We start from the raw sequence: 21,291 nt of genomic DNA on the forward strand, positions 1-21,291 counted from the left end.
GAATAGACTTGAGAGTATCATATATATCAAAAACTCTTTCGACCTGTAGCAACAAAATGGATTTGGACACAAATATTCAATCACACGATTTTGCATTTTTAAAACAGCGTGTTTATTCATTTAATAAAAAAAAAAAAAAAAGTAAAACTAAAAAGGACTACTTCATTGTCACTAGAGTCTTTGAGCATTTCTGGCTCTTCAAGTATATTCGTTCTGTTCATACATAAATGAATAGACTTGAGAGTATCATATATATCAAAAACTGTTTTTTTTTTTTTTTTACAATTTTGACCTGTAGCAACAAAATGGATTCTTTCATCTACACGTCACTGATCTGTGAGGAGGGATGTGAGGGTGTTTTGTCTGTAATGTGTTCAGCTGTTCATAGTAGTCATGCTCAGAAAGAGGCTTTCTGACTGACTACAGTGCTAATAATATATAATGATAAGAGAGAGAGGGGGGATGGGGGTTACACTGAGCTGGTAACAAGGGTATAAAAGAGCCAGGACGAAAAGAAGACAAAGTACACAAGGCGCCAACTTGTCCAGAAACCAGACCCACAAACATACAGAATGTCTCAGGTATGAAGATATATCTATTCAGTGAGCAGATTAGAAATTAAAGTATGTGTAACGATTTAAGTGCTAACTACTGTAGGCATTTCTTTTTTGAAATGATATTTCTATTAGCCAGAGGTTAAGAAGAAGAAGAGGCCAGTTGTAAAGGAGGAGGACCTGAAAGGAGCCCGCAGTAAACTGGGGCTGAAGGGAGAGGTCAAGAGCAAAACATACGAGGTCATGGTGGAGTGTGGTAAGTTTGTCACGTTTGGACCGTAAATCAACAGATTAGCTATTATAGTTTAGATTAGAACAGGGATTGTCTTTTTGAAAATGATGTACAAGAATGTAATATCTTTTTGAACTTTTACATTTTTTTTCATATAATTTTGATCGTAATACAAAGATTAGAAGACTACCTTGTATGGCATATTGTTGTAATACTGCAATGTTGTAGAATACAATAGTAATAGTAATGTACAGTTATAACACTATTGTATATAATGAATTATCAGGGTCCCTGTAGGTTTTTGAAGGTCAATTTAAGACTTTCTAAAGACCCTTTTAAGAGCAAGTAAAGAAAATTAAGGAATAAATGAAAGAGAACACAAGTCATTATGTTTTGTAAATGTAATAGCTATTATAGTTTAGATTAGAACAGGGATTGTCTTTTTGAAAATTATGTACAAGAATGTAACATCTTTTTGAACTTTTACATTTTTTTCATATAATTTTGATCGTAATACAAAGATTAGAAGACTACCTTGTGTGGCATATTGTTGTAATACTGCAATGTTGTAGAATACAATAGTAATAGTAATGTACAGTTATAACACTATTGTATATAATGAATTATCAGGGTCCCTGTAGGTTTTTGAAGGTCAATTTAAGACTTTCTAAAGACCCTTTTAAGAGCAAGTAAAGAAAATTAAGGAATAAATGAAAGAGAACACAAGTCATTATGTTTTGTAAATGTAACGACATAGCTTAACTAGAATATAGAAATATCTTTTACTCTACCTTTTGATCACACTGCAAAAAGTGATGTTCCTGATTCAAATAAGAACAAATATCTGCCAGTGGGTTCAGAAGAAATACACTTAATTCAAACGGGAAAAAAGTATTCACCAGCAAAAAACCCTGAAATCAAACTGTTGTGTCTTGTCTGTTGTGCAGAGCGCATGGGGAAGGCGGCGCCATCTGTTTTCAGTGGAGTACGATCTGGAAGCGAGACGGTGCTTGAGAAACCCAAGCCTCCATCAGGAAGCGTGTTTGGCAAATGAGTGCAGAATGGACAAATGGACTCTGGGTTTTAAATGTATGTCCATGAGCACATAGAGTATGCTTTTGGCATCCACATCATGAATTAATCCACTGTAATTTGGACAATTGTCACATATTTGTAAGTATTAGTGTATGTTTTTTATACTGTTTGTTGTTGCTAAACATGTTGCACTTAAAAAAAAAACCGTCATGTGTCATGTTTTCTATATTAAAAAAATTGCTAAAAGTGTCTCTGAGTCACCAAGTATGATTTCTCTGTCATACAAACAAGTCTGTCATTTCAAACCATGTGAACAAATATTACATTAGTGATTCAATGAAATTGTTGCTTGTGCAAATTTGAGGAAGGAGGGTGGAGTACAAATGGAAATAGGTGCTCATTAAAGGATGTAGTCATCTAAGATTTCCTTGTCATGTTTAGGTTGAAATTCAATATGGATGGCTGTTTAGTACATACGTGAGACAGTTTCAACATCACCAGAAAAGCAACTCCACAACTGCATGAAGTTGCATGGTGTTTTGTCAGGGATATTCCCATCAGCTGATAAAGTGACAAAACAACATGAAAGACCCGAAGTCCAGCTGTAAATTAATTTATCAGATATTGTGCTATAGGACTTGGATAAATAAAAAAAGCTTCCTACTGTGTAATCTTTGTCATTTACCCAGCAGTTACATGCACAAGATTTAACAGATTTGTTTTAATATCAGAAGGCCCGCAAACTTTGTTGCACATTCACTGAATGCTACACAACTATAATAATCTAAGGTTTATGAATGATTAAACCAATGAATTACCTAAATTATATTTCTTCAAAAAATGGCCAAACCACATAACTGCAAAATCAGTCTTGACTAAGCAAGAATCAAACTGATATGAACTGTTATTGTAGCTTAACTGCAATATATTTATCTGCAGTATAGTTTTTATATGAAAAACAAAGCTTACTGTACAATTATGATACATCCTGTAGACGAAAGCAGACCTATTTAAAGAATAAGCTACTTTGTGATTAGATTTTCTAAATCGGTCCAATTTAACTTAATTTATAAAAAGATGAACTAGATGACACTACTTGCTGCACAATTGCAGACCAAAAAGTATTTTACAAATTATCTTTCAAAAAAGTTAAAGATGCTACCTAAATGCCACATGAAAATGTAGTTTCATATTTTCAGGAACTGGACATCTGTACATTTCTGCCTGACCAGAAAATGCATAAATACACATTTCAGCTCTATAACAAAAGCATCGTTGTATATCAAAATGGGAACTTCACTATAAATATTCCTAAAACCAAAAGAGGCTGATTATGGGAGATGCATGATAAACCTATAAAGTTAAACTGTGATCTGCTAAGTGAAGGCAACAAAATTGGGGAGTATTATAACAGTTTTGAACAAATATTCAATCACACGATTTTGCATTTTTAAAACAGTGTGTTTATTCATTTCATTTTAAAAAATAAAACTAAAAAGGACTATTTTATCGTCGCTATAAGAAACAGTACGGAAGCACTGAGAGTCTTTGAGCATTTCTAGCTCTTCAAGTATGTTCGTTCTGTTCATATACCAGGGGACTGTGCTTCTTTGAGGGCATGGGGCCGACTCGGGTTCCTCGGCCCCATTTGATCAAACTCCAGATGCCTCCTCTTCAACGAATCCATCTTTACCTTCATTCAGCAACAACTGCAGTGAAGTCCAAACAGCAGCAAACGGTTTTGAGTGGGAAAAGTGAAGCGATGAGCACAAGAAATTAATCGAGTTAGAGGAAGAGCAAGACGACAGTAGAAGAGACTGAGAGAAATTAAAGAAAGTTAAGAGGGAAAAGAGCAGTTGCTATGGTATTAAAAACAAGGAGAAATATCTCCATCAAGTGCATGTTAAAACCACTCCAGTCTATTCAATGCAATGCAACACTCAGGAAATTGCATAAATGTTCATCCTGACGATAATTATGAGAACTATGAACAACACGACTTGCATCATTTCCAACAACAAATAAAAGGAAACTCAGCAATACAATTTGTCGACGGAAAAAGATCAAAATGTAAACAAATTCACTCCTTCGGTGAAAGAAACGAGAAAAAGAGGTTGTAGGATTTGTCCGTGTCCTCCACTCTCGTGCCGCATCCCTTCATACTAAGTGCAACTGAGGCAGTGTCAGTCTCCATCTTTGAATCAAAGTTCCCGCCCTCCAGTCCCTTCACGAAACGACAACAACAGCGCCCCTGCAGGTCATCTGGGGTGCAGCAGAAACCGGTCCAGGTACTGCGACATGGCTTTCCAATTCCGCCACAGAAAAGCCAAGACTACCACAAGGAGCAATGTGGAAAGCGTACGGCTGCGTGTTTTCATCAGCGGAACTACACAGTTTGCGACCGTCGAGACGAATACTAGGAGCACCGCCATGACGGCCAGCAGCACGTTGATGAGTTTGCCGAGTAAAGTGCGTGCTGTGGCGTTTTCCAAACCTTCCAACTGAACCACTTGCTGTTGCTGCTGTTGAAGCTCCATCTTAGAGATGCGCGTTTGACAGGCCTCTAGCGCCTCCTACAGGAAGGGAGAGAGAATCATGTTACGAGTCTCTGAAATCATTTATTTCAAATGGAGACTAGTATGGGAGCTGCATGGAGTTACGATCATACGAGTACGCAAAGTTTTTGGATCTGATTTGCGCTTTCATTGTGGTGAAATATTTGAACTATTGTGATGTATTCTAATCAAAACTAAAACGTCTTAACGCTATTTTTTGTCAAATCTGCAGTTAAGAATCATTATGCTTGGAATAAATATGTTGTAATTGTTTGCGATGTTTACGCAATGTTTCCGATTAGCTCTAGAATGTTTTTCTTTCAGATGTATTGGTGGTTATTTGTTTTGTGTGGATATGTTAACAAATTCATTATATTTATTAATTTTACCATAGTAAATAAGCAAAGGGTAACAGCTGCTACTAAAAGCTAAGCTATCCCTTTGAGAGAAACAACACGGATCAAATGCAGCTGATCCAAAACTTCCATTTCACATAATGTAAGACATGAATGCTAAATAAAGGATAACAGAGTAGAACATGTACATTTTAGCTGCATCGTATCATTAAGAATAAGCCCTCAAAGAGGACTCTGAGTGAGTCGCATATGGATTTCATTATGAAAACTGAATTAGAAGACTAAATGTTTTCCATCAGATCGATACAAAATAGCTTTATGATTACAGCTAATGTTCTTTCCCATCAGAAAACTCAGCATTAACATTCTCCTGTTTCACTTAAAAGTTCATATACCCAAAATAAGATTGGTTAAAAATGTTAAAATATCTTTGAATAATGCACCTTTTTCACATTTCCGGGTTTCTCAGCAGCGGAAGTTGTCATAGTTGGGTTAACTTCAAGAGCAGTGAATGGGAGAGTACCACAAATATATTTTTTGCATTCCCATTTGCTAAAATAGCAAAAGATAGTGTTTTCATGACTTTTAAAAAAAGAAAAAAAATTAAGAGAGGCTGATAACGGCAGTCAGAAGAGAAAACAATGTCAAATTTACCGTCCCTCTCATAGACACTGCATTAGAAACACCCTCACATTAGCGTTTTTTGTAATTTGATGCAAAAGTGATATAATACAAAGTATAGTGTTATAAAATGTACAAACATTTTTTAAAAAATCTAAATAAAAAAAAAAAACTTTCGAGGATTTACGATGCTGATGACCGTTAAACGCGTCATCGCTGTCTTGTGAAAAGGGTCCATCACATTTTTTAAGACTGATCAAACACCTTTTTTTAATTCATCAGTGAAAATCAGTAAATAAAATGAAAAATATATATATTTTTGGCCCTTATCAGGTTTAAGGGATTATGTTATAAATTCTTTGACCCCTCTCACTGTCCTGTGAAATCGTGTCCTTCTTTAAAAATGCTAAAATTAAAATGAAAAATATAAAGATAAAAGCTAATTCAAATTATATAATATATACTATAATAGTATCTAAAAGATAACAAAATAACAGTAATGTTGGACATGAGCACCTGTATGTCTCTGGCTCGTTCATTAGACTGGTAAGCAATTTTCTCCTCCATGCTGGCCAGCTCCTGCTTCAAGTTGTGAATCTCATTTTGATGCAGTTCTGTTAAATCATTCAACTGCTCCTCTAGACGTTCACACCTAACACATGAACATACAAAATGAAATAAAACAGCTAAATTAAAAGGCCAGACATCTAGAACATCATCATCCTCTCCAGCGCCTTCTAAACAAGCATGCTGTTTTGACTGTGAAACCTTCAATATCTATACAAACCTACACAGACCACACAGCAGTGCCAGCAGAATCAGTTTCTATAGTAACATGTACCTGTATCTCTCCTCTTGCAGGGCCTGCATGATTTCTGTGTAGTCTCTCTGATAGTGACTCTTCAGGTTTTCAAAGGATTCTTCTAGTCGACTCTGATTGTCCTTCAGTTCCTGGATCTCGTGCAGTAGTGCATCAAAGCCGGAGCTCTGGCCATGCTCCAGTGTATTACCCTTTGAGCTCGGAGGGCCTCCGGGAGCCCCCATGGTGCTATTTGCTCCTGCTGACCCTGACGTAGCGCTGGAGCAGTCGTCCTCACTGCCGTACTTTGGGCTGGACTGCAGCTGCGCAGGTCCTAGGGTCCTAGTGCCTGCTGTCCGTGTACTTGTTACAGGCTCGTCAGGCCCTTGTTGTTCATCCAGAGAGTCTTTTAGAGCAGAGATGTTGTCTGCACTTCCAAACTTGTTGCGGATGAGAGAGGCAAACTCGCGAGGTTTGGACACAACTGCTCCTGCGGCGGAGTGCGTTGCCTGAGAGATACTAGAGAGGCCACCGGTTACCTGAGAGAGACAAATTATTTAGTGAAATACATTTAGCAGTGACACCAAGTTGTGAGCCTCTGATCTGGATGGGTTTTGTGGGTGGGTGACATGAAAATCATTGTCACCCGAAGTTGCACAAAGAGACAAAAAGAAAAGTTGCAAATAGGAAAAATTTGCTTTTTATGTTATGACTAAAATCTGGTCAAATGTGCCTGCAAAAAAATACCTAACAGGGTAAAGGCCGGGACACACCAAGCCGACTTCAAAGAACTAGCGGCGACGAAAGCTGCGTCGGACCAAAAAGCTGCGCTCGAACACACCGCACAGACTACAGCCGACGGCAAACTAACACGTGCGTTCTGCGCATGCGTGAGAGGAATTAACGGTCCATATCAGCAGCTATCAATACTATATATTCGTCATTCAAAAGGAGAAACCGAAACGAAGATATACGAGATAAACGCAGATATACGAAACGTAAACAAAGCAGGGCTTGCTTACCATTTTGAATATCAGTAACGTTGATAACTTTAATCATTTTAAGCGGCTCATGTTGTTATGAAAACATTTGCGTATTAGAATGATTGGGAAAGATCACGTAACACTTAAACAGCCTTCTGTCTGTACCGCCTTCATTTATGTGCTTGTTTTCATTACTTTTGCTTTAATTCTCGGGAACTGACTCGTTCGCTAAACTGAACATCCAATCAGAGTTCTCAATCGCGCCGACGGTCCCGATGCTGATTCAACATGTTGAATCGGGCAAACTGCCGCCGATGTGAGCCCGACGAGAGGAACACACCAAACAAACTAGCCCGACCATCGCTCGCCGTATCACGTTAAGAGTGATACTAATGCTCTGTTCCAAAAGCTAGTAAGCCGCCTACCCAGACAGCATGTTAAGGCACCATAGGCACGCTTCCAACACGCAGGCTGTTCTAAAAGGTAGGCAGCAACATTACAAAAGGCTCCACTGAATTCCTCTCATAGAAGGCAATACCATAATGTAATGTGACAAAGAAAGCTCAGAGGAGAAAATCCATTCAAGATGGTGGACCATGAATGGTCATTCAATATCGTAAAATATCAATAAAAATTCCCTCCATCCATACTTTTTCCAAACTGCTCACCCTACAGTATGTAGGGTAACAGGAATGCTGGAGCTTAGCGTCTCAGGCCATAGACAGGGATCAATAATGATTGTTTTATATAATTAAAAAAGGTTCAATCTAATTTAAAAAAAAGTAAAATTTTGCCCAGTACTTGTATGTGCTAGGCATGTTTTATAGTTATCAGAATATCATGTTGTTGGATTAGCAACAAACTAACATTAAACAATATCATTTGATTGTTTTTATGTGGAGATTTGTGTGGCATATGCTAGGGTTGCAAGATACTGAAGAAATATGTGATTGTGACCTATGCAATATCACAATTAAAAAAATGTTTCAAGTATGTAAAAATCAATTAAAACTATATTTAAACATTTACAACTGAAAATGAAGCAACATAGGCCCTACTTTTGACATTCTTTTTCAAGATGGCTTGTTGATCACCTTGCATGCGTCATTGGAGCGCACAGACGCACAAGTAAAATAGCATGCCCAATCTCGGCTATCTGCAGTGACCTTTTGTGACTTATTGAACTATTAAAATCATTAATTTCTACATTTTTTGGCTGCCCTAGCATGTGCTACTTATGTAAAGCATTTTAAAATCAGTCACTAGTGATGTTCTATTTACGTTAGGATACTGCCTTGAGGCTGGACTTTCCGAACAGATTTTAAAGGGGTCATATGATGCGATTTCAAGTTTTCCTTTCTCTTTGTTCTTTAAAACACTAGGCATCATACACTTGGTGACTTTGGGCATGATACACTAAACCACTGAGGATCACACACTACCAGATTTTCAAATTGTTCCAAACACCACAAACTCTCAAAGAAAATGTGCCTTGTTGCTAGGATACGCATGAGAAATAAAAACAATATGTGTTCTAAAATCAGCTCAAAATATCAAACATGTTTGACTTCCTCTGGAATCAGAGTCTGAAGCTAAAAAACTTAAGAGTCAGGTTCCATCAAACACTACCCAATTTTATGTGAAATCTGTCAAAATCTGCAGACTGACTCTTGCTTTCAGCAACTAGCGTTGGCTTGTCCAGGCTGAAAAACAGGGCTGAAATTTGGGCAAAAGTCATGTAGTGTATTCCAGTCTTCAGTAGGCAGTATGAGCTGGTGACTAAACATCATGATTCTTGTGGTTCCATCAATTAAAATCCAACATTTTAATCAATCACTGTAAAGATCCAAACGTGCCTTGTTGACAAAGTGCATTATTGGTCTACTACACTGCATTTGTCATACGATTCATATAAAAAGTCCAGTTTGAATGAAAATATTTTAGATCACCACACATCTACTCCAACCACACACAACCTTCAACGTACCAAAATGTAAAGAAAGTAGACAGTCTTACCTTGGCACCCACATCCTTCAAACCCTGGTGCATGTCTCGCAGAACATCTTTGGGTTGGCGTGGTATTCCGTTGTGTTCCACCTCTCTGAGCTTGCGGTGGTAATGCTCTAGCTTCCTCTGCAGCTGCTGGATGGTCTGCGCAGACTTCTGGTTCTTCTTCTCGAACACTTGCTTGATGCGAGCGCTCTGTTGTTTGTCTGCATTGTTGGCCAGCTTCAGGTATTCAGCTACATTGTCATCTCTTGCCGTTTGTTCGATTTTGATCTGCTCTGTGAGTTTGAGGATCTTCTGCTGTAGCTGAGCGATGGCCTGCTTGGTGCGCTGAGGGTCTGGAGTTCCATCCACTGAATCCACACCGAAATGACCGCCGTCTGAGCTGGTTGACAGAGCATTGGGAGACACGGCAGGGCCTGACACCTCCAAACGATCTTGCTGCAAAGAGAAGAGTGAGATTTAGCGCTGTGCAGACAAAAACATATGAAGAGTTCATTTGCAAAAACCGATAACAATAATAATAACTTAAACAAATACAGGTAATTTACAAAATTCAAGTTCATTGAAAGTATGTTTTTTTACATATTAAAAGTTTGTTTCATAGCAAAAGCAGATAACTCCACATTTCATGTTTCAGAGTTAAAAAAACATTCGTTTAATCTTTGTAATCTCATCAGATGACAATGTAGATGCCTGACAAAGGTTGTTGTTGTTGTGATCATAGACTGTATGGATCGTTTATCGGTTTATGCAAATAAACTCTTCATATAGTTAGAGTTCATGTCACTGCATTAATAATTTAGATTGATGACCTTTGATTTGGAAAATAGGAAAAAAAAACAAAAAAAACATGCCATTGAAGCATTTCTTCATTTTGAGAACCTCTGGTTTAGATCCTTGTCAATATTATTTATTTATAGATTTACATCTTTTCTAGGGATGCACAATATATTAGTGTCATATCATTTATCGATATTAAAGATTTTTGTCATTTAATCAGTATCAGCCATTATTAGATATTTATTTTTGCATACTCATTTTCCATATTTTTCTCCCACTATTTACTTAAAATTAAATTTTAAGTGAGTGCTAGATGATTGCAAAGGTAATATTTTAAAGCACAAAATATTTAAAAATGCCATTAAAAATAACCTTTAAGAACCTTTTTTTAAGAAAAAACTATTTTTTAATACTGTACATTATAATGATTTAATGCTTAATTTGGCTAGTAGCATTTAAACAGAATTTAGTTTTTAGCGTTTTCTTTTTAATACAGACAAAACTGAATTTTAATATCAACCCACTGAACTCATTGAAACACGAAAATAATTATAGATCATAATTTTAACATCGGTGCATCTCTTAATAATTTACTACAGTTTACCAAATAAAGAAGGAGGTTATCAAAATAAGCACATTTCTTGTACTGGACAAAAGTGACACAGTTTCATTCGATCCAATTATGTTATTGTTACTCCCTGCAATGTATTCAACCATGACCGTGACCCAGCCTTAGAAAGGTTAGTGACAAATAAATTATTAACTTAGATAATAAAATAGTAGAAAATTAAAATAATTGATTTTGCACTCTATTTTCCTACAACTTTAGAAAAAATAGAAATGAATTACCATTAACGATGGTTCACTTTCAGTGCAGTCCATATTGAAAGATATGCCACATTTGAACTATGTGAGTGACTATACCAGTCTCCGGTGACGTTGACAGTTTGGACCTCTGTACTATGACATAGCCCTCAAATTCTGAGATAATGCAGAACATTCACTGATAAAAAAAAAAATAAAAAATGGCACACTGCACCACTTCATCAACTGAGGAAGATGATAAGGGAACCAACATTAAGGAAAGAATGTAACATTCGCTAAATTCTTTCTGCTTTTTTTTTGTATGATTAATATAGGCTACTGTTTAGAAGTAAGATCTGGTCTTGTTAAATCTTTAGCACAACCTTGCAATGCAATGAACTCTGTCCCTCCACCCATTGACAGACGAGTCGAAACCAGATTATCAGTGATATGGCCTTCACTGATTGTAGATAAAGAGCTACGGATGATCTAAGCATCAATGAGAGTCATTATAAACTGGCTAAAAGACCCACCAGCATTGTTCGGCCATGAAAAAAGGAATTATTATTGCCAATACGATCAGGTGTTTACTGCAAATTTTAAATTGCCCTATTGCAATAAGACACATGGGTAGATGTGGACACGCATGCAGAGGAAAACTAGGTGAACGGATCACGTGGCCAACAGCCCATTTGATAAGACCCAGACAATGCCTGTAGAGACATTACAGCTGACTTTTGATGCTTTTTTCACACCTAACTGGCCATCAGAGGATTTTCTCCCTGTTTATCTGAGAAGCGCAGTTCTGTTTGATTAACAAAGGTGTTAAAGCCACTTACAGAGCTGAGCTAACTCTGTGACAAAATACGTTGACCTCAAGTTTCACTGACAACCAGTGTTGGGTCCGAGTCCACCTTGTCGAGTCCTAGTTTTTAATCAATTGAGTTTAAGTGGGAGACATTTATTAATGTCTTTTTATATTAATTTTATGTTGTTACTTTTTTAAAAATTTTATATTACACGACATGGATTCGTCTGTACTCTGAAAAATTTCTGCGTCCAAAATATCCAAGTCTGAGTCCCGAGTCCGTCCAAGTCCAAGTTCATTCACAATTGCAGTCTGAGTCCGAGTCCTGAGTCCAAGTACCCCAACTCTGCTGACAACAAAACTAAACTGTAAAAACGAAACTGTAATCACAGATAGGGGCTAGCCGATGGACAAACTGCAGTATTTTTCAACTTACAAACAAAAAAAACAGCATACCATACCCAGCTAAAATCATCGTGAACTTCATTTACTGAGCAAGCCAGGCTGAAGCAGTGGTCTGAAATAAACGAGAGGGCTTATGTTTGGACACTCCCCTGAGAGAGGAACATTCTGGATGGTGCCGCTAAGTTCTCCAGCAACAGGTGAGTCGAATCACTTTGGCAGTCACCCAGACCCTTTAGTCTATCTGGTAGAAATGCTTAGCTGTTGAAAAAGGCATGCTTAAAAGCATAGTACTATGTAAGCATAATTACCCTTGAGAGACTTAATACAGTAGTCTTGGACAACATTTCTCCAGGTAAATGAATTCTGAATGCTATTTTGAGTGAGCAGCAGGAAAAAGCATCTAGTAATGGGGAAAGGCTAAGCAGAAGAGTAACTGGTTTTGCAACTATCCGAACTGCGGTTCTAAATAAAGTTGCTGCACCTGTCATGCAAGAGCAAACTTAACCTTGACTGTATCCTTGAGGACACAAAAAAAGCAAACAGTTACCCTGATCCCACATCCTGGTTGGAAAAAAAGCACAAAGGCTATGATTTTGACATGCTCAATGCTGCCTACAGAAGTGCTCTGAACTGAAGTGCATCCAAAGACCTGGCTAAATATAGTAGGGCTTAAGAACATAGTGACCTGCCACACAAGCTTCCTGACCTGTGAATGCTGTCAACTCGTCCATCCATCCTGAAGGCTTCTTTCAGACACTCGCAGCAGGCAACAGATTGCCATCAGCCCAGATTGCTGTTAAATTCAAATCTAACTTCCCATTACTTTCAAACAACTTACTATCACTGCCTATTGAAAACTGATCACGTTTACCTTGGCAAAATGATTGCAAGTATGTGCAAGGCATGCTGGAATACTTTGTAAAACTCAACATCAAGGATTTATTTTCTGTATGCTTGGTCAGGCCAGAAGTTCAGGGCTGCATTTTCCACTGAAAGCCTAAGCAGACTGTAGAGACCTTTAAATTTTAAATTATTATTTTTACATTAACATTTAGAATTTTAAAATTCCTCATTTAAAATTTATAACTTTTACATTATTTAATATTTATTTAAAATAATTCAGAAGGCTTTTTAAACAAATTAATATAATTCAAGTTATATTTTATGTTGAATATTTTTATAAGTTTAATACAAGTTCAAGAAGATTATTTAAATTAAAAAAAACTCAGAAACTCAAAGAAATACTTTTAATGGAAAACAAAAGCTTTGTCTGAAAGCCTTGGCAGCTGACTTGCTGCCCTTTCAGGCAATGTTTTTGCACGAAGGCACCTCATAAAACTGATTTCGGACAGGCTTCTGAGGCAGAGTAACGGTTTAATGCTCCACAACAAAATAGAACAAGTTTTGATGATAACAAATATTTAATTACTATAATACTGATTTCTCGCTTGACATGAACTGACCACCAAACGCAACTTTCAGACGCCACCTTTATTTTTTTTTAGCTTAAATATCACGAAATTTAATGCAGAGGAATGTGGGATATCAAAGGCAGCGAAGGATACATCCATGCTGCCTTCATAATTCGATCAGAAGGTACCTCCGGAAACAGGAAGAGAAGCAGAATTTGGATTCGGACATGCCTTGATGCCTTCCCGCCTTGGAATGCTGCCACTAAAGGCAGCATTTTAGAGCTTTCGAACGCAGCCAAAGACATTCATAGCAAAAATAGTACTGATTGGTTTGCAATTTTAAACACATTCTTAATGAAAACCTCATCAGTGTTACCCAGCAAGTGTAACTGACAACTTATCTAAAAGAGGTTCATGATTTTTTTTACTGTCCAACATCACTTTTCTGTCCATGAAACTTTGGGAAACTGCAGCTTGGCCACCAACAATGACCATCACAGCGCAATCATGGAAGAAATCACCTTGACAAACCTGTGCCATTCATGTGGCACTTACCCGATCAGCCTCCTCGGTGGAGTGGTAGCCCGAGGTCAGCAACATGTCTGCCAAAGCTGGGCTGCTGGGTGTATCGGTGGTGGAGGAGGAACGTGGCCGTCCTGCCTGCAGCAAGGTCTCCTGGGTACTGCGCCTGTGGATCTGGGGGCTGCCTTTCTGGGGGGCCTCCCCTCCCCCCCCTGCCTTGCTGCGGCGGCTCTGCAGGCTGGTCCCTCTCTTCATCATGGGGGGGCCTCGAATCTGCTGCAGCACGCGGCTCAGAGCTGCAGGGGGGGCGGAAGTGTGGGGGTCAGAGTTAGGGGTGGCGACCGCCACGGCAGACGCTTCCCCCAACTCTGGCCCTGCTTCTGGGGGCTCAGGGATGGGGCCTGTGGAGGAAGAGGCGTAGTCGTGCGGAGAAACAGACGAGCGTCTGCGCTGAGGTTGGAAGAAGTGCTTCAGGCCGTGGCCCAGTGCGCCCATGTTCTCCAAGGCATTGTGGGTAATTTTGGACAGGCCGTGATCAGGCTCGGATGCCCTCCTGCTCGCCTCCTGCTCTGCTCGACCCCCAGAGTCTGGCTCCTCCGTCCCAGGCTGCTCGCTACCACCCTGGTCCATCAGGAGGCGCCAGTCTCACTCAGAGGGTCAGCACAGGGGTGGGGTCTAGCTAAGCCCTGCCTCCACCAGCCCTCTGATAGGCAGTTTCAAAAGCCAGGAAGCAGAGGGTGGCAGCAGTCAGGTGGACTCTGAGAGCGTACATGCATCTGTGGTTTGGTGCAAAGTCATGCTCGTCTACCACAGAAGGAAAATAAAATGGATTATGTCATGCAGCTGTGAGCGATGGAATACAAGCAACAACTACATGAGCTCAAATCACAACAGCAGCATTGCATTGGTTGGCTTAGAGACAAAAAGTTGCAGCTGACATTTTTTTCCAGCTTCAGCCTGTTGCAGATGAATTGCGTTTTGATTCAGGATCATGTCTCGACAATCTATTAATGAGAGTGATGGCAGAGGTCATGGATTAAATAAGCCACGCCTTGAAGGTTCTGAGCCAACCAACTAAAACTACATTTGCAATATCACTATTGACAGACTACTAGCAGTCTACAGCCATGGGTGTTGCCAAGCGAATGAGGTGTGACAGAACTACAAAGAAAACATGAGGGTGCTAATTTCTGAAATGTTTGAAGGGTCTTGGGGTCAAATGATATTAGAGCACTTCTACATCATCATGCAGTATTTTACGCAATTTTAGACCCTTTAATGGAAATCATTGCAGAAATTTCTTAATAAATCATTATCAAAATCCTTTGTGAATAAGGTTAGAAGCATGAACGCTAAGTAGGGCTGCACAATTTGAGGGAAAAAAATTTATTGCGATTTTTCTGATTAACAAATTAAAATCCAAGTTAGCTGTGCTTGTTTGTAGGACTGTACAATTTGGCAAAAATTTTGTGATTAATTTATAAATATGGCTATAAAATATAAAAAACATAAAAATATAAAACACTAAATAAAAACAAAATAAGTAATGGGCTATTATTATTTAAATAATTCACTGTAAAAAAAAAAAAAAAAAAAAAAAAAATAAAAGACTAAAATTAAAAAAGTGAAAAAGCATAATAAGACCCCTTTAACTACAACTACAAAATTACAATACTAATATTTATGTCTGTTTTCAACTGGTTTTGTTGGCAAGTGCTTACAAGTATGGGAAGATGTTCCAAAATGCAAGTTAAAGCGACCAAAACTCAGAGCAGATGCAGAGATGCAGTTTGTGTGGAGCTGCATTTACCACATACCAAGATGCTCTGGGATGCTGCAAAAACCAGTAGAAAATGAAATGCTCTCGTGTAAGAACACAGTACCATGTCTCACTCTGAAACACGCAGAGCATTTATTTATTCAAATAAATTAGCAATTTGATAATCGCACAAAGCCATAAAGATCTTATTTCATTTAATCGTGCAGCCCTAACGTAAAACTTAGGTGAGTAGAGGTGATGAGTTATAGGTTTGGCATTGTTTAACACAAAAGTGAACTTAGGCGAGGTGACAAAACCTCAGTGGAGCCGAGGCAATACTACAACCCCAAGTGGCCTAGCAACAATTGTTTGTCCATCAAGCACAACCCATCTAAATGTTCAGCTTATTTGTTTTGGACATGCTTAAATTAGTTTAGACTGACATAGAACTGTATACAGGACAATATCACATCAGATCTCAAAAGACAAATATGATATAAAGTAACAATGACATAAATCATGTCTCCTACCATTAGTCCAGCCTGGCTTCCACTGGCTCACAGTTCAGGGTTGGCTGTGGAGAAAAATGGTTGACAGATTAAAATTATACATGAGTCATTTACTTCAATGGTACAGATTCACACAGTGACAACAGGGTGAGTTCATGTTTGGATTATGATGCATGATTTTGTCAACCGTTGTCAAGTCATTTCCGGGAACATTTACATTACATTTTTGATTACATCATTAGATGACACAGTGCATTACCGGCGTAAATAACCTTTTTATTTTCTTGATCAAATTTGCTGCACTAATTTTGTAAGCTGCCGTGGACAAACAAACAAACATGGCGTATGTTGCATAAAACATTCCAAAGTCTAAAATGAACCTTTATAAAACAAAGTCCAATCTTCAGGTGTGTTGAATCAAGATATGTTGAACCTGATGGTGGAGCTCAGGCTTAAGATGGGCCTCGATGGAGAGAATAACTGCCAACTGTAATCCTCTTTATTCAGCTTACTTTAATGCACATGAACCTTCTTACTACCACAGCGCTCCATAATAAGTTCAACAGCTACTGTCCAGTTCTTCATCAGCCTTTGTTTCATTTCCCATTTGGATTCCAATAAATTCCTCAATAGAGTGGAAAAGTGTCCAGCTACTTTTTCCGCATCCATGGTTCCGGATGTATTTTTCCCATAGGGATAAAGTTAAAGATCTTTGTTAAAGCAATATGACTCATGCACCAAACTGTCCAGCTACAAAGTGAATTGCAGCATTACAAACATTGATTTGAAGCAAAAAGTATTTGAAAATTGAACAAAGGGTACAAAACATCAACTAATAACCTTGTAGCTCACCTCACAGCAGGTCTGTCTTTAAAGGTTTATCTACCTTATTTTGCAACGCAGAAGTAAATACGATAGCGTACTTCCTTATAATGTGTTAAACTTCCGTTTCGCTAGCCGGTAGTTAAGGAGCGTAAGGAGCAATGTGGTGGGAGCACAGAACACTATTAAAGGGTTAGTTCACCCAAAAATGATAATTAGCCTGTGTTTTACTCACCCACCGAAGCATCCTAGGTGTATATGACTTTCTTCTTTCAGACGAATCCAGTCAGAGTTATATTAAAAATTGTCCTGGCTATTCCAAGCTCTATCATTGCAGACAGCAGGTGTTGCAGTTGAACAGTCCACAAGTCGTCAAATAAAGCGCGCGCATACCATAAAAAAACGTGTCTCACACGGCTCTGGGGGGTGAATAAAGGACTCCTGTAGCGAATCGATGTGTTTTTGTAAGAAAAATATCCATATTTCAAACGTAATAAACTTTTCTCTCACTTCCGGTATCTGTACGTGGAAACTGTTCCGGCGGATGACGCAGGACGTATGCGCAGCGCGTGCGCCTCTGAGATATGCTAGTCTTGCGAGTTTGTTTGTAGGAGCAAAGGAAGCAAAGTTTCCTTACTTTAGCAAAGGAAAACCAGTCTCCTCTTGGTTTATATCGAAATCCTCCGACATTTTTCTTTACAAATCCTTGGTTTGTACTTCTAATTTGTGATCGGCGTTTTGTTTTGTTCTCTCTCCGCATTTGTCACTAATCACGCAACGCCGACGTACTACGTCATAGAGTACTATGTCATTTAGAGTACCTCCTTACATTTTTAATTATTTTGTTTTGTGCCTTGGAGTAGACGGGTCTTCGATGCGGAATTATAAAAGCACCGAGGCATATCAGTACCTGCACAGCGGAAAAGTCAGTTGAGTGCTGGTACATGAAATAGAAAGCAAATTCGTGTTTTTAAAAAGCAGACGTGAGTCCCAGTACTGTTATGTGATTGAATTGAGGATTTAGGTAACTGGTAAATGACTACGGTTTCCTTTTTCTCTTCCATCTGTGAAAGCACTTGTTGATAGTTTTAAAGTAGTAATGAAATATTTTTTTTGCCCTTATCCGTAAACTGATTACTATACAGTGCAGAATTAGGGCTGATTAATTGCATTCAAAATAAAAGTTATAAATAACTCAAATATATGCGTGTACTTATATTTATTTATATAACTTTTTATTTTGGATGCAATTAATCGTTTGACACACCTATTCAGAATGTTTTCCATTTGTTCCATGAGTTTTGAAAAAGTGACAAATTGACGATTATTTAACCTAGCATTGCTAAACTGTATCATTTTCAGTGGGGGGAAAAAAATCCAAATAAACTGCACCTTGACATTGTAATTGTGTGTTTGTGTGTGTGCATACATAAGGAGAAAGAAGTAATATAAGATCTTGAAAATATTTGTGTAAAAACAGCATATTTAATGGTCACACTGAATAATTCCAAACAACTACACAATGTATCCAAAATTACTACAGCATTCTAAATTTCATATAAAATGCCATGGAATGTAGACTCTCTTGTGCTCCTCCATTGTATCAATCCAGTAGGAGATAATTCAGCTTACTACACTCTGGGACACAACAAAGCGTTCAGCAAGATCTCCTTGAAGTAAATTCAACTTCAGCTTCATCGTGGTCATCAGAATTTGATCCATTATGTGCATCTTAAAATTGGAAGTGTAGAATTGCTGGAGATATTTAACATGTTCTTTAAAGACACTAAGGGTGAAGCCAGTGTACAATAAAGAGCTAGTGTCATTCTTGAGAATGGCAAGGGCTAAGGGATCTTCACTGTGGAACTGTGTTGCCTTGTGTAACATTATTTTATCCCCTGAGGCATAAGTGTGGTCTGTCAATGCCTGGACCTCCCACTGAGTGCAGGCATCACTGTACTGAAAGGGCAGCTGCAATGGCTCCGTTTGTGCGGTCTCATGGTCACCTTGCTCATCATCTGCAAAACACAACACTGAAGTCAGTCAGATGCTCAGGAGAAACTGATAAATTCTCCACCCCCTATTTACAAAAAGTATTACAAAAAAGTAGCAAAAGTATTTCGTACATGGCACCATGGTGTTCCAGTCGCAGTACAGTGGTATTTTTATTAAATACAATCACAGTACCTGGCTTTAAGGGATAGTTCACCCAAAAATGAAAATTTTCATCATTTACTCAACCTCGAGTTGTTCTAAACCTGTATAAATTTCTTTGTTCTACTGAACACAAAGGAGGATATTTGGAATAATGTTAATATACAAACTATTCTTGGGTCCCATTCACTTCCATAGTATTATTTCTTACTACTGTAAGAATCTATAGTCTGCCCCGACCCAGATTCCACTCCACAATATGTTTGATCATGCTCATTTCCCAAAATGGCTTAATTATTATAGAGAAGAAGAAAGTCAACAGTTATGTTGTTTGTAGATCACTTGGGATGATCACATCCTGAGCAAATGGTGACCAATTGTAGAATGGGAGCAGGTGTGGGACACTGAGAACCACCTCAGACAAAAGGGGTGTCAGAACTTAATTAACATACAGACCACAGCTGTAACAACAGGAGCAACTTCCTTTACATTGAGGGTAAACACTAAGTGTATAAAATGATTGAGCTTAGGATGTTCGGGGTTCATTCTGACTCCGTTGAACCCAAGGTAGCCTACTACATGTAGGCCTACTTTGTCACTGATATGCTGCAATAAAGCAATAAAATCTTCATCAAGATCTTCATCGTCCTCATCACTTTTTCTTACACTACTATGGAAGTGAATGGGACCCAAGATTTGCTTGGTTACAAACTTTAATTTTAGCTATCCCTCTATGAGCTTTTTTGTAAAAGTTTTCTACTGTAATCAACAACTTCAGCTTAGCACTAAATATTATTCATGCCCAATAGGAGTGTCATCGATAAAGAAATAGCTAAAGCTAGTTTAAACAATGTCTTTTGTTAGAGCACATAACTTAACAAGAAGCTGTAACATACCTGTTTGTGGATATATCCTGACGAGACGTCGCCTCAGAGTCTTCACTGGAGCACCCTATCTCAGGGAATGGATGATTTTCCGTGGGTCTGCCATCAACGAAGTGGAAAGAGCAAACGTACGGAAATTTCGGTGGTTTCTTTAAGTTTAAGGCTTTTAACCAAAGCCGACGAGCTTCTTCTCCCTTCGGAGGGGCGTGCAAATCATAGGGTGCCCCACATCCACATTCAGCTCTGGTGCGTGGATTATGGTCAAAACAAATGTCTTGCAGGTATTTTTTAACGCTTGAACCAGCTATTATGACACTGGTGGTCCTTCTGTGTGGCAAGCAGTTAGATGTTGTGAGATGTGAAGGGCTTTCTGCAGGAAACTTTCAAGCCCCACGGTATCATCATAGATGGACATTTGTTGCCGAAGAGATGGGTTGAGTCCGCGCCGAAATGCTGATAATAGAGCCGTCTCATTCCATCCGCTGCTCGCAGCGAGTGTACGGAATCGCACTTCAGAGCTTGCAACCTCGAGACCAGCCAACGAAAGAATGAGGTGAGTACTTTTATAGGGCATGGGAAGTGGAGTCAGGTGTAAGTAATTAGTAATCTGGTGATTGTGATTGGGTGTAAATGGATGGCGTGGCTGATGAGTCCGTGACACATACACGTTAAAAAAGCAAATCACTTATAACAATTATAAAAATAAAATAAATGTGACTATAACTACTTATAATGCAGTATAGGTCTTCTTGAAGCGTATTTATAAAGATATAGGAGCAAAAGTACGGAAATTTCGATGGTTTCTTTAAGTTTAAGGCTTTTAACCAAAGCAGACGAGATTCTTCTCCCTTCGGAGAGGCGTGCAAATCATAGGGTGCTCCACATCCACATTCAGCTCTGGTGCGTGGATTATAGGCCTGGGCGATAAAACGGTATCAATATTTATCGACGGTACACCTTCGATAACGATATAAAAAATGTTCGATATAGCGCACGATATAGGCACGTGCAATGAGTGACGCAGACAGCACACACAAACATGAACACATGCTGAAATGAGTGCTGTGCCTGCCTGTGACGTGGAGATTGTGAATAAAAAAAAAAAGAATATTAGTCGAATTTAAAATAAACATTTGCATTTGAATGTTAGGAGTGTGTCAGGGAGAGTCATCAGTGGCGCGCGAGATGCGGTGATGATGATGTAAGTGACGTTGTTGCATTTTAATGTTTTGTTAGTCTAGCCCAGTGTTTCCCAACCTTGTTTTAGTCGCGGCACCCTTTGGAAAT

General features: G+C 38.6%; 2 protein-coding genes across 6 annotated transcripts in view; one reads left to right on the forward strand and one right to left on the reverse strand.

Annotated features, from left to right (window-relative positions):
- Window positions 1-298: 298 nt before the first annotated feature.
- On the forward strand, window positions 299-2,440 carry LOC107656049 (musculoskeletal embryonic nuclear protein 1-like). The gene is made up of 3 exons (XM_016443711.1): window positions 299-581; window positions 690-810; window positions 1,734-2,440. The coding sequence occupies exons 1-3, from the start codon at window positions 573-575 to the stop codon at window positions 1,838-1,840; spliced, it is 237 nt and encodes a 78-aa protein (XP_016299197.1). The 5' UTR covers window positions 299-572; the 3' UTR covers window positions 1,841-2,440.
- Window positions 2,441-3,278: 838 nt separating this feature from the next.
- Window positions 3,279-21,291, reverse strand: part of LOC107656050 (transmembrane and coiled-coil domains protein 1-like) — a 23,698-nt gene continuing 5,685 nt past the window's right edge. For 3 of the 5 annotated variants that reach the window (XM_016443713.1, XM_016443714.1, XM_016443715.1), the window contains exons 3-8: window positions 16,166-16,209; window positions 13,910-14,680; window positions 9,152-9,583; window positions 6,195-6,691; window positions 5,870-6,005; window positions 3,279-4,394 (exon numbers count right to left, since the gene is read on the reverse strand). In XM_016443713.1, coding sequence (XP_016299199.1) covers window positions 4,080-4,394; window positions 5,870-6,005; window positions 6,195-6,691; window positions 9,152-9,583; window positions 13,910-14,506 — 1,977 coding nt within the window. In that variant the 5' untranslated portion in view covers window positions 14,507-14,680; window positions 16,166-16,209 and the 3' untranslated portion in view covers window positions 3,279-4,079. The remainder of the gene's footprint in view (window positions 4,395-5,869; window positions 6,006-6,194; window positions 6,692-9,151; window positions 9,584-13,909; window positions 14,681-16,165; window positions 16,210-21,291) is intronic. The other 2 variants (XM_016443716.1, XM_016443717.1) reach the window with 2 other exon arrangements.

The sequence above is a fragment of the Sinocyclocheilus anshuiensis genome, unplaced genomic scaffold (assembly GCF_001515605.1).
Source record: "Sinocyclocheilus anshuiensis isolate Anshui unplaced genomic scaffold, SAMN03320099.WGS_v1.1 scaffold51, whole genome shotgun sequence".
In the NCBI taxonomy this organism is placed as follows: domain Eukaryota; kingdom Metazoa; phylum Chordata; class Actinopteri; order Cypriniformes; family Cyprinidae; genus Sinocyclocheilus; species Sinocyclocheilus anshuiensis.

Bases quoted from the DNA above. Each gene is read 5' to 3' on its own strand.
- LOC107656049 (XM_016443711.1), top strand. The intron at 811-1,733 runs GTAAGTTTGTCA...TCTGTTGTGCAG, and splicing joins CGAGGTCATGGTGGAGTGTG to AGCGCATGGGGAAGGCGGCG.